Source organism: Aquarana catesbeiana, linkage group LG04 (genome assembly GCF_042186555.1).
Source record: "Aquarana catesbeiana isolate 2022-GZ linkage group LG04, ASM4218655v1, whole genome shotgun sequence".
Classification (NCBI taxonomy): domain Eukaryota; kingdom Metazoa; phylum Chordata; class Amphibia; order Anura; family Ranidae; genus Aquarana; species Aquarana catesbeiana.
In genome coordinates this window covers 362858510-362871819 of record NC_133327.1, presented here as the reverse complement: position 1 = coordinate 362871819, position 13310 = coordinate 362858510, and the positions used below count along the sequence as shown (strand labels likewise).

Genomic DNA, 13310 nt, shown 5'->3' with positions numbered 1-13310 from the left:
TCCTCTCCCTTCCACATATTCTCTATTTTTATTCCTTCTCTTACTCCTTGGTGGGGGGAATGGGATGAGTGGCAGTGCTGGGGGGAGTTCTGATCAGCCAACTTAGGTGCTCTTGATCAAGGTCATCTGCTGATCTGAGAACTGTAGTGGGGACTTTTAATGACAACTATAATCAAAGGCAGTGTTCCTCACTGTGTCTCCCACTTTACTGTGTCTCGTAGCAGTGACACCTATGCCGAAATCAGGAGATAGGGTCTCCTCCAGCCCCTCCCACTTCACATTCCTCACCAGTCAGCTGACCTCTAGTCTCCAACCCCCAGTCATGCCATAAAGTGAATGAACGGCTGCGAAGATGCTGAGTGGGCGGCTGCTGGCTCCAGGGACAGCCCTGCTGGGCAGCCATAAAAAGGCAAGGAGAGCGGTGTGGGCTTCAGGAACAACCCAGGACTCGGTGATTCCCTGGCAAATCATCATTCGACCCCCAGGTTGAGAACCACTGTACTAAAGGATGAGACTTTTTTGCATGGATATCATCATTTACAATTATAATTTACAATACTGGTAAACTTGCATAAAGGATAAGTTCATCTTTTGTAACATGTTACGTGTTGCACCCCCTGCACCTACCCAACAACTAGCGTGGATCCCCCCCCCCAAAAAAAAAGAGTAAAAAGACAATTTAAAACAATTTAAAATTTTTTTTTTAAAGCAATTTTAAAAACGTGGCCAAGCAGGGCTCAGGCCGCGTCTCATTCAGTGTCCTGTGAATGGAAAACTGCAAGGTCCGGCAGCCTTGCTGCTGTCAGGTTATACTTTTCAATAAACTGCCACGGTGCTGTGGAGCGCCATGGTAGTTCATTGAGTCTTCTTGTCAGATTGTATCTGCCTACCCATATGTGATGTACAGGTACACAGATACACTGGCAGATCTGCTGGAGACCTGCATCAGCAGATTTGCTGATCGCTCTTACAATGCTTTACAGGCTCCAAAAAATAAAATAAAACTAATAATGCACATTATTTTTACCTGCAAAAAAATTGTGCATTTATAAACTTCTTTAATTTAATTGTAATGCCTTAATTTACCTCCCGTCTATCAGCCTCCAGCTTCTCTGGGTTCAGATGCTAATCTTCCCTGCACTGAGCCTTTACATCCCTTCCTTCTCCTGCTCAAGACTATATGTACCATCGTTCCTCACACATTCACAAGTTCTCAGTCACTTACTGACATGAATGAACGGTGTACTGAGCTGTACGTGTGCTACACTGTATATACTGACATATAAACAAAAATGCATTCTGTATGCAGGCCAACTAATTGTTAATGAAAATCGTTGCCAACTATTTTTATTATTGATTATTAGCAATAATGTGGATTAGTTGTTTCAGCCCTAGCTTGTCTTAAAGAACTAAGAATGTACAGGCAGTCCCCGAGTTACGAACACCCAAGTTACGAACAACTCCTACTTACGAACGGCCTCAAATGCCGGCCACTTGTGCTCCGCGCTGGTCCTGGATACCTCGGGACACATCCCATACTGCAGTACTACATGTACTGCATGGCCAGAAGAGCCCCAGATAACATAACAAGCGCGGATACCTCCGGAACATCCCGCATCCATGCACAGGCGGATGTTACACTTACGAATGCAGTGTTCCGCCCGGAAGTTACACTTACAAATGCAGTGTTGCGACTTACGAACAACTTCGACTTACGAACAAACCTACAGTACAGTCCCTATTGTGTTCGTAACTCGGGGACTTCCTGTATACGTAGTTTAATGCCCATACTCTGGACAGAGTTGTACTCTGTTAGCCTGCAGAAAACTTCTTGTTTATGTTCCTAGTGAATTGAAATTAAACCCACTGGTTGGCAACTGCACTTTTGGTGTTCTTCTATTTTAATTAGACTTTAGTACCTATAAATGTTGACCAAGCAGACCTCATTTCATAGAAATGTCCCATTTGCGTGCTTCAGGAATCGATAGCCTTCTCCATACTGCCTGAGCACAAGATTAATAAAAGTATAGCACATAACTAAGTAGAAAGCAAGCAGCTTATAATTCCATTTTTGAAGTTAATTTAGCTGTATCGGCTTGTGTAGTTAATGTAAATCACTTTCAGTAGCTTTGAGAGGCTAACAATTACCATACCATGCCACAGAAATAGATTTAACTTATGCAAACGTCCTGGCTTTCTTAATTTGGACTGTGTTCTCCCTCTTACACTTAACATAAAAATAAGAGAAAAGGGGACATGCTTCACGAGTTTCCATTATTGGAGCGATCCTATAAAAAAAGCGTAATTGTATTTCCCCTGAAAATGATCAGTTTTGTTGTCTGAAGAGGTGATATCCAGCCATAAAAATCTTTTTATAAAGACTAATATGTTTGGTTGTGATGCAATTTGTTTGTTTTTTAGACACATGGGTAGCAGTCACCTTATGCAGACCTACATCTGTCCAAGCAGCAGATAATAGAACATGTTATAGTATCATATACATATAAATATGGTGCAGCACTATAACTATATATCAAACTCCATATAAATGGTATCATCTAATGTCCCCCTAATGTATACACAAATGATTATAATAAATAAAAATATCAACATGACCATTCCATAGGCGGAGTGAAAAGTATTGGGGGCGTGGCCTGGTTTGAGCCCAGGCTGAGACTGTCATACACTTTTCTATGGGGTTTTGCAGAGATGTACGACTTCCAGGACTTTTCCCTTCTCCACCAATTGTGCTCTCACCTGGTTTTAATGAATTTAGAAGTTATGTAGGGACAGAGCTTTTGTCCCTTAAAGTGTTACTAAACTGACAACCGTAAAATCAGTGTGTATATGCAGTAAAGCATGCTTGTTATACTCACCGTGGAACCTAAGGGGTTAATCCTGCGCATTGTATAAAAAGGCTGTTTCCACTGTCCTCAATCCATCTGCTGATATGCAGAGTTCCTCTAAGGCTCTGTACTATGCTCAGTTTGGTGTGTATTGCTAGAGAGTATTTTTTTTTTTGGGAGGATGCATGTGATCAGCACAGGGCCAATCGGCACTGTCCAAACAGAGGGTCAGGGGCCATGCAGCCTCATAGGACAGTCAGAGGGGAATGAAAACTCCTCTTATAAGCTTTAACCACTTGCCCTGCAGAGGAGTTATCCCCCTTCATGACAGGCCACTTTTTGCGATACGTCACTGTGTTACTTTAACTGACAATTGCGTGGTCGTGGGACGCTGTACCCAAATAAAATTGATGTCCTTTTTTCCCACACATAGAGCTTTCTTTTGGTGATTTGATCACCTCTGCAAATTTTATTTTTTGTGCTATAAACAAAAAAAGATTGACAATTTTGAAAAAAAAAAGAAATATATTTTTTTACTTTCTGTTAAACATATCCAATAAAAAAAAAACTGAAAAAAATCAAATTCCTTCATAAATGTAGGCCAATATGTATTCTGCTACGTATTTTTGGTTAAAAAAAGTCCCAATAAGCGTATATTAATTGGTTTGCGCAAAAGTTCTAGCGTCCACAAACTATGGGATATTTTTATTTATTTACTTTTACCAGTAATGGCGACGATCAGTGACTTATAGCAGGACTGCGAAATCATGGGGGACAAATCGGACACTAACTGACGCTTTTGACACTTTTTGGGGATCAGGGACATTAATACAGTGATCAGTGCTAAAAAATATTCACTGTCACTGTACTAATAACACTGGCTTGTGAAGGGGTTAACTCCAAAGAGCTGTTTTCGATTGTTTCTTTTTTTTTTGCGACTTTTTACAAATTGACACTTTTTTAGCGCAATTACTTTCTGTTATTTTCCTAAACTCAAAAGCAACCTCCTCCAGAACATAAGCACATTATATCTTTAGGAGCACTCTCCAATCTTCAATCCCACTCTGCAGTGCACATGTTAAAAAAAAAAATAAAAATCTATAGTACTTTATCATTTTTTTGATGAGCTGGAGAAAAAAATCCGCCGGCGCCAGAAGTTAGTCATCGAGAAAACCAAGGGCCAGATGGTCCCCGGCAGGCTCTGACTCTCGGAGGCCTGGGCGTGACGTTGTGTCACTTCCAGGCCAGCAGAAGTAAACAACGCCGAGGACTCAGCTGGAAAGCCTGAGATCGTAATTTTTTTTTATCTCAGGCTTTCCAGCCTGGAGGAGAGATGTGGGATCTTACCTCACATCTCTCCATAAAGAGGACCTGTCACATACTATTCCTATTACAAGGGATGCTTACATTCCTTGTAATAGGAATAAAAGATGATAAAAAAAGAGAAAGTGTAAAAATAAAAAAAATGTAAACAAAATAAACAATAAAAAAATAAATACATTTAAGCTCCCCCTTCCCCGCGTACTCGCATGCAGAAGCAAATGCATACGTAGGTCGCGTCCATATATGTAAACAACATTCAAACCACACATGTGAGGTATCACGGCGAACGTTAGAGGGAGAGCAATAATTCTAGAGCAAGACCTCCTCTGTAACTCTAAACAGGTAACCTGTAAACAATTTTAAAGCATCGCCTATGGAGATTTTTTAAGTAACAAAGTTTGCGCCATTCCATGAGTGTGCAAAATTTTAACTTGCTTGGTGTAACATCTGTCACATTATACAAAAAAACTGGGCTAACTTTACTGTTTTGTTTTCTTTTTATTAATGAAAGTGTTTTTTTTTTCTCAAAAAAATTGCATTTAAAAAACTGCTGCGCAAATACCGTGTGACTTAAGAAATTGCAATGATCGCCATTTTATTCCCTAGGGTCTCTGCTATATATATATATATATATAAGTGTTTGAGGGTTCTGAGTAATTTTCGAGTAATAAAAGATGATTTTTACATGTAGGAGAGAAGTGCTGGAATTTGTATGGTATGGAAGTGGCTAAAGATGTATTCCTCATCCCCAGCTTATACAATTGCACTCACATTTCTATATCATCAGTATTGTGGTACAAAGCTCTCACTGCAGTTCTGTGTATAGTATACAGTTAGCGATGTACAGCGTTGAAACGTCTTACAGCCCCGGCCCTACGCTTTTCGCCACAGGGTCACATGACTTCCTCAGGGGGATATTGTTTGTAAATCACATCACAGAGACTGGATATTCTTGTTACGATTTTTATTTAATATAATCATTTGTGTATACATTAAGCGAACATTAGTTTGCACATTTGATGATAATATTTATACAGCATTTGATATATAGTTGCATCATATTTATATAGACTTAAGGTGACAACCCATGGCAAAGTGCCGCAACCCTATAATTAAATGCATACAGACAGAAAAATCCCCCCCCCCCCATTTTTCTAGGCACTTGAATTACAAAAATGTGTATGAGAAGTGAAATACGTAAAAACTGAATTTATTGGTTCATCAACATATAAAAAGAAGAGACATGGCTAACTAGACTACTAATATAGCAATTGTGAAATTTATAAAAATATGATTAATCTTCCTCCAACCGATGCAATTCATAGAGTTCACCTCTCCTTCATCATGGTTATGAGGAGTATCATATAGTTAATCAAGTGGTGTTGTATATAGACTTGCCATGTTTCCAGTAAAAACAAAGTTGGAAAGAATCTATACTCTTGCAATATCATCATGTTTCAGAGGCATAGAAGAGGAGAGAACGCCGCCTATATGGAGGGAGCAGGTAGCACTGAGACCTTAGAGAGCCAACCCTTGGCCTTAATACAGGTCTGGAACATGTATATGTATATATAATAAGGATGATATAGCGGGGCTTTTAACTAGAGAGCCATGGTAAACCACCAGTTTTTGAGCATATGGGATAAATGTCCAGTCCTCCAGGTCCAGATTCCAAGCAGGGTATACATGGCATGTCTACATACACCACTTGATTGACTTCATGATACTCCTCAAACCCCTGATGAAGGAGACGTGAGCCCTCCAAAACGTGTCGGGTGAAGGAAGATTCATCATATTTTCATACATTTCACAGTTGGTGTAATAGTAGCCCAGTTAGCCACGTCTCTTCTTTTATTTTGATGTACCAATAAATTCTGTTTTTATGTATTTCACTTCTTATATATGTTTTTGGAATTCAAGTGCCTTAAAAGTCATTTATACACTTATGAGAAGGTGTAAAGGTAGTAGTGGGTGTATATAAGTTATTGGGTGATTCGTTTTCACATAGCCGCTCACAAGTCACATATTCACGTATAATATATTATGTTACTGAACACAAGATACCACTTAAATAGAATTTTAGGATTTTGTTTTTGCTATATTGTATACAATTGTTAATATTTTACATCATGTCAGAGTGGTGCAGTTAAGAGTATTTTTTTCACATGAATTTCAGTCCACCTATATGATAGGAGAATACTGAAAACCTTTACAGCTATGCATTGCTAGTCTACAGTAGACGCTTAGAGCAGTAAGCAACTCCACAAACTTACCTACATGTTAAATATCTTATCTGGAACACTACTTACTGTAAGCATTTGGGAATGCTCTTTACAGATCTTTAACGTAGAGTAACTATTCTGTCTATTGGGATGTCTGACCTCTTTAAAACTTCTAAATCCTTAGGTCTCTGATGATGGTCGGTATGCACTATTGTCTATCAGTGAGGGCTGCGATCCGGTTAACCGCTTGTGGTATTGTGATTTGCACAAGCAACCAAATGGCATTAATGGTGAGTTTTTTCTTCTTTTCCTTTTTTTTTTTTCTTTTGCCTGTGAGCAGATTATCTAATTTAAAAGCATTTCATGGTATGATTGTAATGGTTAGTGCAAATCTTGCAGCTGATCTGGTATTTTATATATGACACCTTCTAGAACTCTAGTTGTTCTTTTCATTTAAAACGACTGCCTCCTCCTGCACATAATAATACTGGTAAGTGTGTGCTTAATCAGCCGTGCAGCAAGTCGGATAAAGGAAAGCAGCAGGAGCTGATCTTTCCCTGATCTTATACAATGTAACCTGCGGATCACCACCCTGCTTTTAGAAATTGTCTGCATTTTCCACAATAAAATGCTTTTACCCTTGCCACTGCAACTGTAAATTAGGCGATTATCTCGTGTATGTGAAGTGAAAGTTAATAGAAGTATAATTGAAAATGTCAAAGAATTTGCGGTGTGAAGTAATGGCTTGCTTACCATTGAATTACATGGTATATGTAAAGGAGATTTGATACTCATGGAAATATGACAGTGTATGACCGTGTCTTTAAATAGTGAACAGCAAGAATAACCTTTTCTTTTCCTACACAAACGTGTTCCTGTGTGGCTTGGTAAATGTAGAGATGTCTGTTTTGGGTACAAGGCTTTAAGTTAAAGCCAGTTAAATATACACGCTGCAAGGTGAATTATTTTTCCCTTCTTGTGGCAAACCTTAGGTGACCACCAGATTTTTTGGAAACATAACTTGTAGCTAGTTAGACACCACAGTGCATATTTACCCATTGAATGGTCAAGTGTGGTCAAACTAATATGTATGTTAACCATCAGCTAGTTTTTTTGTGGTCTGAGGAGCTTCTGAGTTGCAAACCCCCATTATGCCAGGTGCCTTGGCATGTGCCTGATTTGGTCCTCATCTCTAAACACCTATACCTAGGCAGCCCCTTACTTAACAGTTCTATGTGGGAGCCTCCGTGGCCCTAAGTGGCTTGAGAAAGAGGTGTCATGGCCTCAAAATAGGTAGCCATACCTCCTCCACGCCTACCAGCGCCTGACATCACACGGGACTTTCCACTAGCTGTCTAACTCACATGGTTCCCCTAGTATTTTCTGTCCATTGGAAGCAAGGAGTTTCAGGACTGGATTATCTCTGTGTTGTTGTGGTCTGGATGACAACCCCCAGTGGATAATGGTCATATGACAGGGGCTTTACTCCTTATCAAATGTAAGTTGGCAATTGTTTTTATCAATAAATTTGAGTTTTTGTACTGCACTTCGATGCGCCCCCTCCAGTTGCTATTTGCTGCTTTAGAGATTCCTTCAGTTTCTTGAGGAGCTGCACTGAGTGTTGGAAGCCAGCTGACTTAGCCCCTGATGTGCCACTCTTGGACTTCATGAACTTTATGCTGAGCATTTTAGGAGTCTCTGACAGCCTGTGCCACAATATAGTGTGTTTTTCTGCAACAAATTATGTGAATCTGACAAGTTCATGTCACCTCATATTTAGTATTCTGACTTACATTAATGACCACAGGAACCATTAAATAGAAGCATAGGGGAAGTATCATTCTAAAACAAGAAGAACATAAAAAGAGAACAAGGAGAAAAGATCAAAGGGGGGAGAGCCCTAAAGAGAACAGTGAGACAACATAACCACTCTGAGTGACCATTCCTATAGTCCCATGGGAGTGCAGACTCTAGTGAAGTCAGAGATCAAGAGTCAGACTATTTATGTAGCAGTTTCTGTATGATGCCACCGCTCCCAGACTTTGTTGTATTTATCAAGTGAATTGTGAAGGCAGGCGGTGGGTATTCCATACGCTTGACAGCCAGAATATGCTTTTGCTGATTTAAAAAAAGTCAGAAGTCAGTCGGGGTGGTGGGGTAGACGGAAAACACTCAGTGGGTCACATTATGAACTGTTTCCCATTTTGCTTTGACAAGGGGGCAGTGACAGAGAAGTAGAGGTTGCCGATGTATTTACCCTAAAGACCTAAGATCTTTCGTACAATGCCTGCATCCATTATTGTCTACACTGTATATAGTGCACAGATTGAGCTTTTAGAACAGCCTTTCTCAACCTTTTCAACACTGAGAAACGCTTTACAAAAACGTTTTGGTCTTGGGGAACCCCTGCTAAAAAATGACTATTTCTCCAACTCATAATACATTAGTGTGATGGTCATTGGGAAGAACTACCCTCTTACAGATAGCTAAAACGATCAAAGGTGTCAGTAGGAACTTATCTGAGCGGCAGAAATTGCTCCTTGCTCAAGAAACCCCTAGCAGCCCCTGGAGGATTCCTAGGATTCCATGGAAGCCTGGTTGAGAAACCCACTTTTAGAAACTTGTGGCCATATTTTTCTCCACAACTCTAAGAGAGGGGCAGCTAGGCAGATTTCTTCAAAAGGAATCAATTTAAAAATATTCGTAAAACCTTTTTGTTGGCTGGTCAAATTTCTTTTGAAGTTCTGTGAAGGACCTCCACTTTCTAGTGCTGTCACTCATCAGGTCAATTTCTTTTTCTACTGTGTATTTAGATATTTGCTTGGAGTTCAGCTTTAATTTACTGAAGCAGTAGTTACCATTTGTGAAGTTTTCCCTCACTACACATAAGTAAAATGACATTTGCACTGTGAGATTTGTTTTTCTTGTGTTGCCTAAATTGACATTACTGAGTGAGAAAGGAAACTATGGGAACATGTGCTTGTTCAAAGCATTCTCATTTGCCATTAAAGACTTTCCTTTGGTGCTGTTATTTCTGTGCCAAAATATGGTAATTGAAATCCATTAAAGGAGAAAATTGGATCCCATCCCTTCTGATGCTTTGCATTATGAATTTTTCATTCCTTGGTGCCTGTTGGGAAGCGTTTTAATTTTCAGATTTGAGTTGGTTTCTTTTCTTCACTGAAAACCAATCGAAACCATGAAGAAATACACAAAACTCAAATGAATTATTCACTCAGAATCCATAACAAAGTGACATTCGTTAATTATATATTACATTTAAAATATGTGGCTAGGATGTAAGTCACTTTTCATGAGTAAAATACTTAAATGGAAACTTTTATGCAGTATAATATTTTGTGTGTTCTTATACCACGATTGTACAAAACATATAATGTACATTGCTACAGCAGTTTTTGTTTTTTTGAATCCCCCATTAAAAAGTTTTATTTAGTAGATCTGTTATTTTTCCACTTACTATCAGGGTAACAACACTGCTTTGTCTTCAGAAAAATTACATAGCAGCATTGTCACCCTGTGAACAATATAGTCTTAAATAGGCAAGTAGCGTTAAATGGACTTTAAGTAAACAACATAGAAATTCAAGACTAAGTCCAGCTGGCACATTTAAATCGGTTACAACCGTTTTTTTTTGTTTTTTTTTTCTTTTGGTAAAAAAGTTTTAAACTATTTATTTGAATAAAAGCTGACTGTTGTAGGCAACTCTATCAGGCTTTGTCCCAGTCCCTGTAACCATGACTTTTGTTGGACAGTTTGGCCTGCATGCAGATCTGGGGAAAACACAAATAAAACCATGTGAACAAAACAAGGAATTACTATAATTATAGGTATTAACCCCATACAGTTGCCAGAATATAATATTTTTCACTCTAGAGGAGCATTCTGTAGACATAGCTGGCATTGGTGCATCTGTTTTTTTTATAAGCAAAATGTGAATATTCGTCTTTAAGCTAAATACAATAAACATCCACTCCAATTTATAACTGGCTTTTCAAAGTAAGGTACACTTGGAAGGGCTTTGCACATGACGCAGTGCAAAAAATTCCCAGCACACTTATCATAAAAAAAAACAGCAACGAATGCCCCCCCCGATTTGTAAAGTGGTCCTAAAGCCTGGGAATGTCCCAGTGTTTGTATCACTCCCTTACCACCCTTTATATTTACCTGAGCCCAATCTTGATCCTGCAGTGTGCCTGTCTGTAGCTGCTTTTCTCGCTCTCATCTCACAGGGGCCTCGGCAGCAGTGGGAACCTTTAGCTCCTGCTGCTCTCAAAAAAATAAAATTTTGTAAGCAGGGAGCGGAGCCAAACTGTGCTGTGTGTCTATAGATGCATACAGCCTGGCTTGGGAGCAAGCCCGTAGGTGCGCCCCAATAGGAAGCAGATTCCTATGGTGGCACACCAAGAAAAGGAGGAGCCTAGAGCAGGGGTCTCCAAACTGTGGCCCGCGGGATGGATGTGGCCCTTTACTTGTCTTTATCCGGCCCTTGGGACATTATTCCGTCCACTGACACCAATGATGGGGTACTATTCCTTCCACTGACACCAATGAGGGGGCACTATTCCTCCCACTGACACCAGTGACGGAGGCATTATTTCTCCCACTGACACCAACAATGCAATTTTTTTTTTACTCCCACTGACCACCAAGCGTATGACATTTATTTACTCCCACCAATGCTAGGACCTTTATATTCCCAATGGTCACAGTCCGGCCCCCCTAAAGTCTGAAGGACACTAAACTGGCCCCTTGTTTAGAAATTGGAAGACCCTTGGCCTGGTGCATCAGCAGGGACCCAAGAAGAAGAGGATCAGGGCTACTCTGTGCAAAATCATTGCACAGAGCAGGTAAGTGTAACATCCATCAAATCCATAGGTTGGACTTGATGGACTTGTGTCTTTTTTTTCAACCTCACCTACTATGTAATATGTTTTGTTATTTAAAAAAAGAAAAACTCTAGTTTTACAGTCACTTTAACAATTTGCGTTAAAAACCTACAGAGCCTCCACAAACATATATTGCAATGGATAAATTGGGAGCAGGTATGCATTGAGGCAGCCCTTTCATCCTTAAGGCATATGGACACACCAGTAGCCCAGCACAGCACTACGGCAGCTGAAGACAGTGTATCCCTGTGCCCAATCCAACAAGCTAAACAAAAATACCAACTTTTCTAATCACTACAGGACACAGGCTGAATATTTAGAGACCCTGGGTTGTAGACTGGTACCTTTTTAGACAATTGGACACTGGCAAAAGTGGAACTTCTGCTTTAAGCACTTTTCGCCCCCTTACATGCCACATTTGGCATGTCATTTTTTTGGGGGGGGGGGAGTGGGTACCTTCTTTTTAGTGAGACTTCCTGTCCCACTTCCTCCTTCCTCTTCTGAGTCGCCTAGGCGACTCCTCTCGCCCTAGGCAGCCCCTCCCTGCCAGCAATCTTCTGAGAAAGGTCACAGGTCCCAGAAGATTGCCTGGCCAATAGCAGAGCGCAGCGTGGCATGGCCGGGTGCCCACAGTTGCTATGACAGCGCCGCGGAGAGGGCGCCCACATCACTTGACCGTGGGACAGGTGAGTTTCTATTTATTAAAAGTCAGCAGCTACACTTTTTGTAGCTGTTGACTTTTAATAAACTAAAAAACGGGTGGAACTCCACTTTAAGCTTTTCCACCTCTGTTTTTACCTGGTGATCTGGACAGTACTACACCTCCTGTATTACAGTGCCTCACCCTGGATGAAAGGGCACCTTTTGGACAGCATCATTTTTAGTCTGGGGGGAGGGGAGTGTTGGATGTACTAGCAGATTAAAATACACTAACAAATTAAAGCCAAACTCCAGCTAATACCTTAAAAGCAGCTACAGCAGTTTTTTTTTTTCTTTTGGGATAAAGATTTTACATAAATAACAGCTGATCATTGTAAGTACCCCTGCTAGTGTTAAATGGTTTGTCTCATCTCTGTAACTGATGCATTCTGCTGGATAGCTTGTTCTTTTGAAAACCAACAGACTTACTGGCTGGATCACCAGATGAAAATAGCAGAAAAAAAGCATAAAAAAAGGAATGCAGCCATCACATCTAAGAAATTGTAAGCTGCAATACAATAAATATTTTCTTTTACGTTTTAATACCACTTTAACTAAGCAACTACAGCAGTTAACCTCTGTTTTGCTATTTTGTGGCGATGCCCCAGAACAGATTATGGTACAAATTTCCAGAATGGCTCTGATTTGTACTCGCATGTGCAGAATCTTGTGGCTTAAAGCAGTGGCTGAAGTGAAGTGGCTACAAAAGTTTTTTTTTTTTTTTTGGCTCCCCCCCCCCCCCCCCCTCTGTTTCCACCTGGTTACCTGGCTAATAACACACCTCCTGAATGAGAGTGCCTACATTTTGGACAAAAGAGCAACAGAGACACCTTTGGACAACAGCATTGTCAGTCTGTAGGGAGGGTAGTGTTAGATGTGCTAGCAGATTTAGATACACTAACAAATTGAAGCTGAACTCCAGCTGTTTAAACAGTTACAGCAACAGTTTTTCCTTTTTAGGATAAACATTTTTACATGAATAAATCAAATCTGATCATTGTAAACACCCCTGTCAGTTGTAAATAGTTTGTCTCAACACTCTAACTGATACATTTTCAGGAGCGCTTGTTCTGTTGAAAAACAACAGACTTACTGGCCAGATGTGTAGGTGAAAATAAAAGAAAGAAAGCCTAAAAAAGAAAATAATGCAACAACCACATCTAAGAATTGGTAAGCTGCAATTTATTAAATATGTGCTTTTTGAGTCTAACTCCTAAGATGTGGATTTCTGTTACAGTTTGATTATCTCTGGGTCAGACATTCCAGACCCCTAGATTCAGTCAATTGCTTCAAAGGGGTAATAAATAGACTTT

General features: G+C 40.0%; 1 protein-coding gene across 1 annotated transcript in view; it reads left to right on the top strand.

The window, feature by feature from the left end:
* The window catches only part of PREP (prolyl endopeptidase), a 212816-nt gene that overhangs the window by 50890 nt on the left and 148616 nt on the right, over positions 1-13310 (top strand). The window contains exon 7 of the mRNA XM_073627010.1: positions 6576-6681. Coding sequence (XP_073483111.1) covers positions 6576-6681 — 106 coding nt within the window. The remainder of the gene's footprint in view (positions 1-6575; positions 6682-13310) is intronic.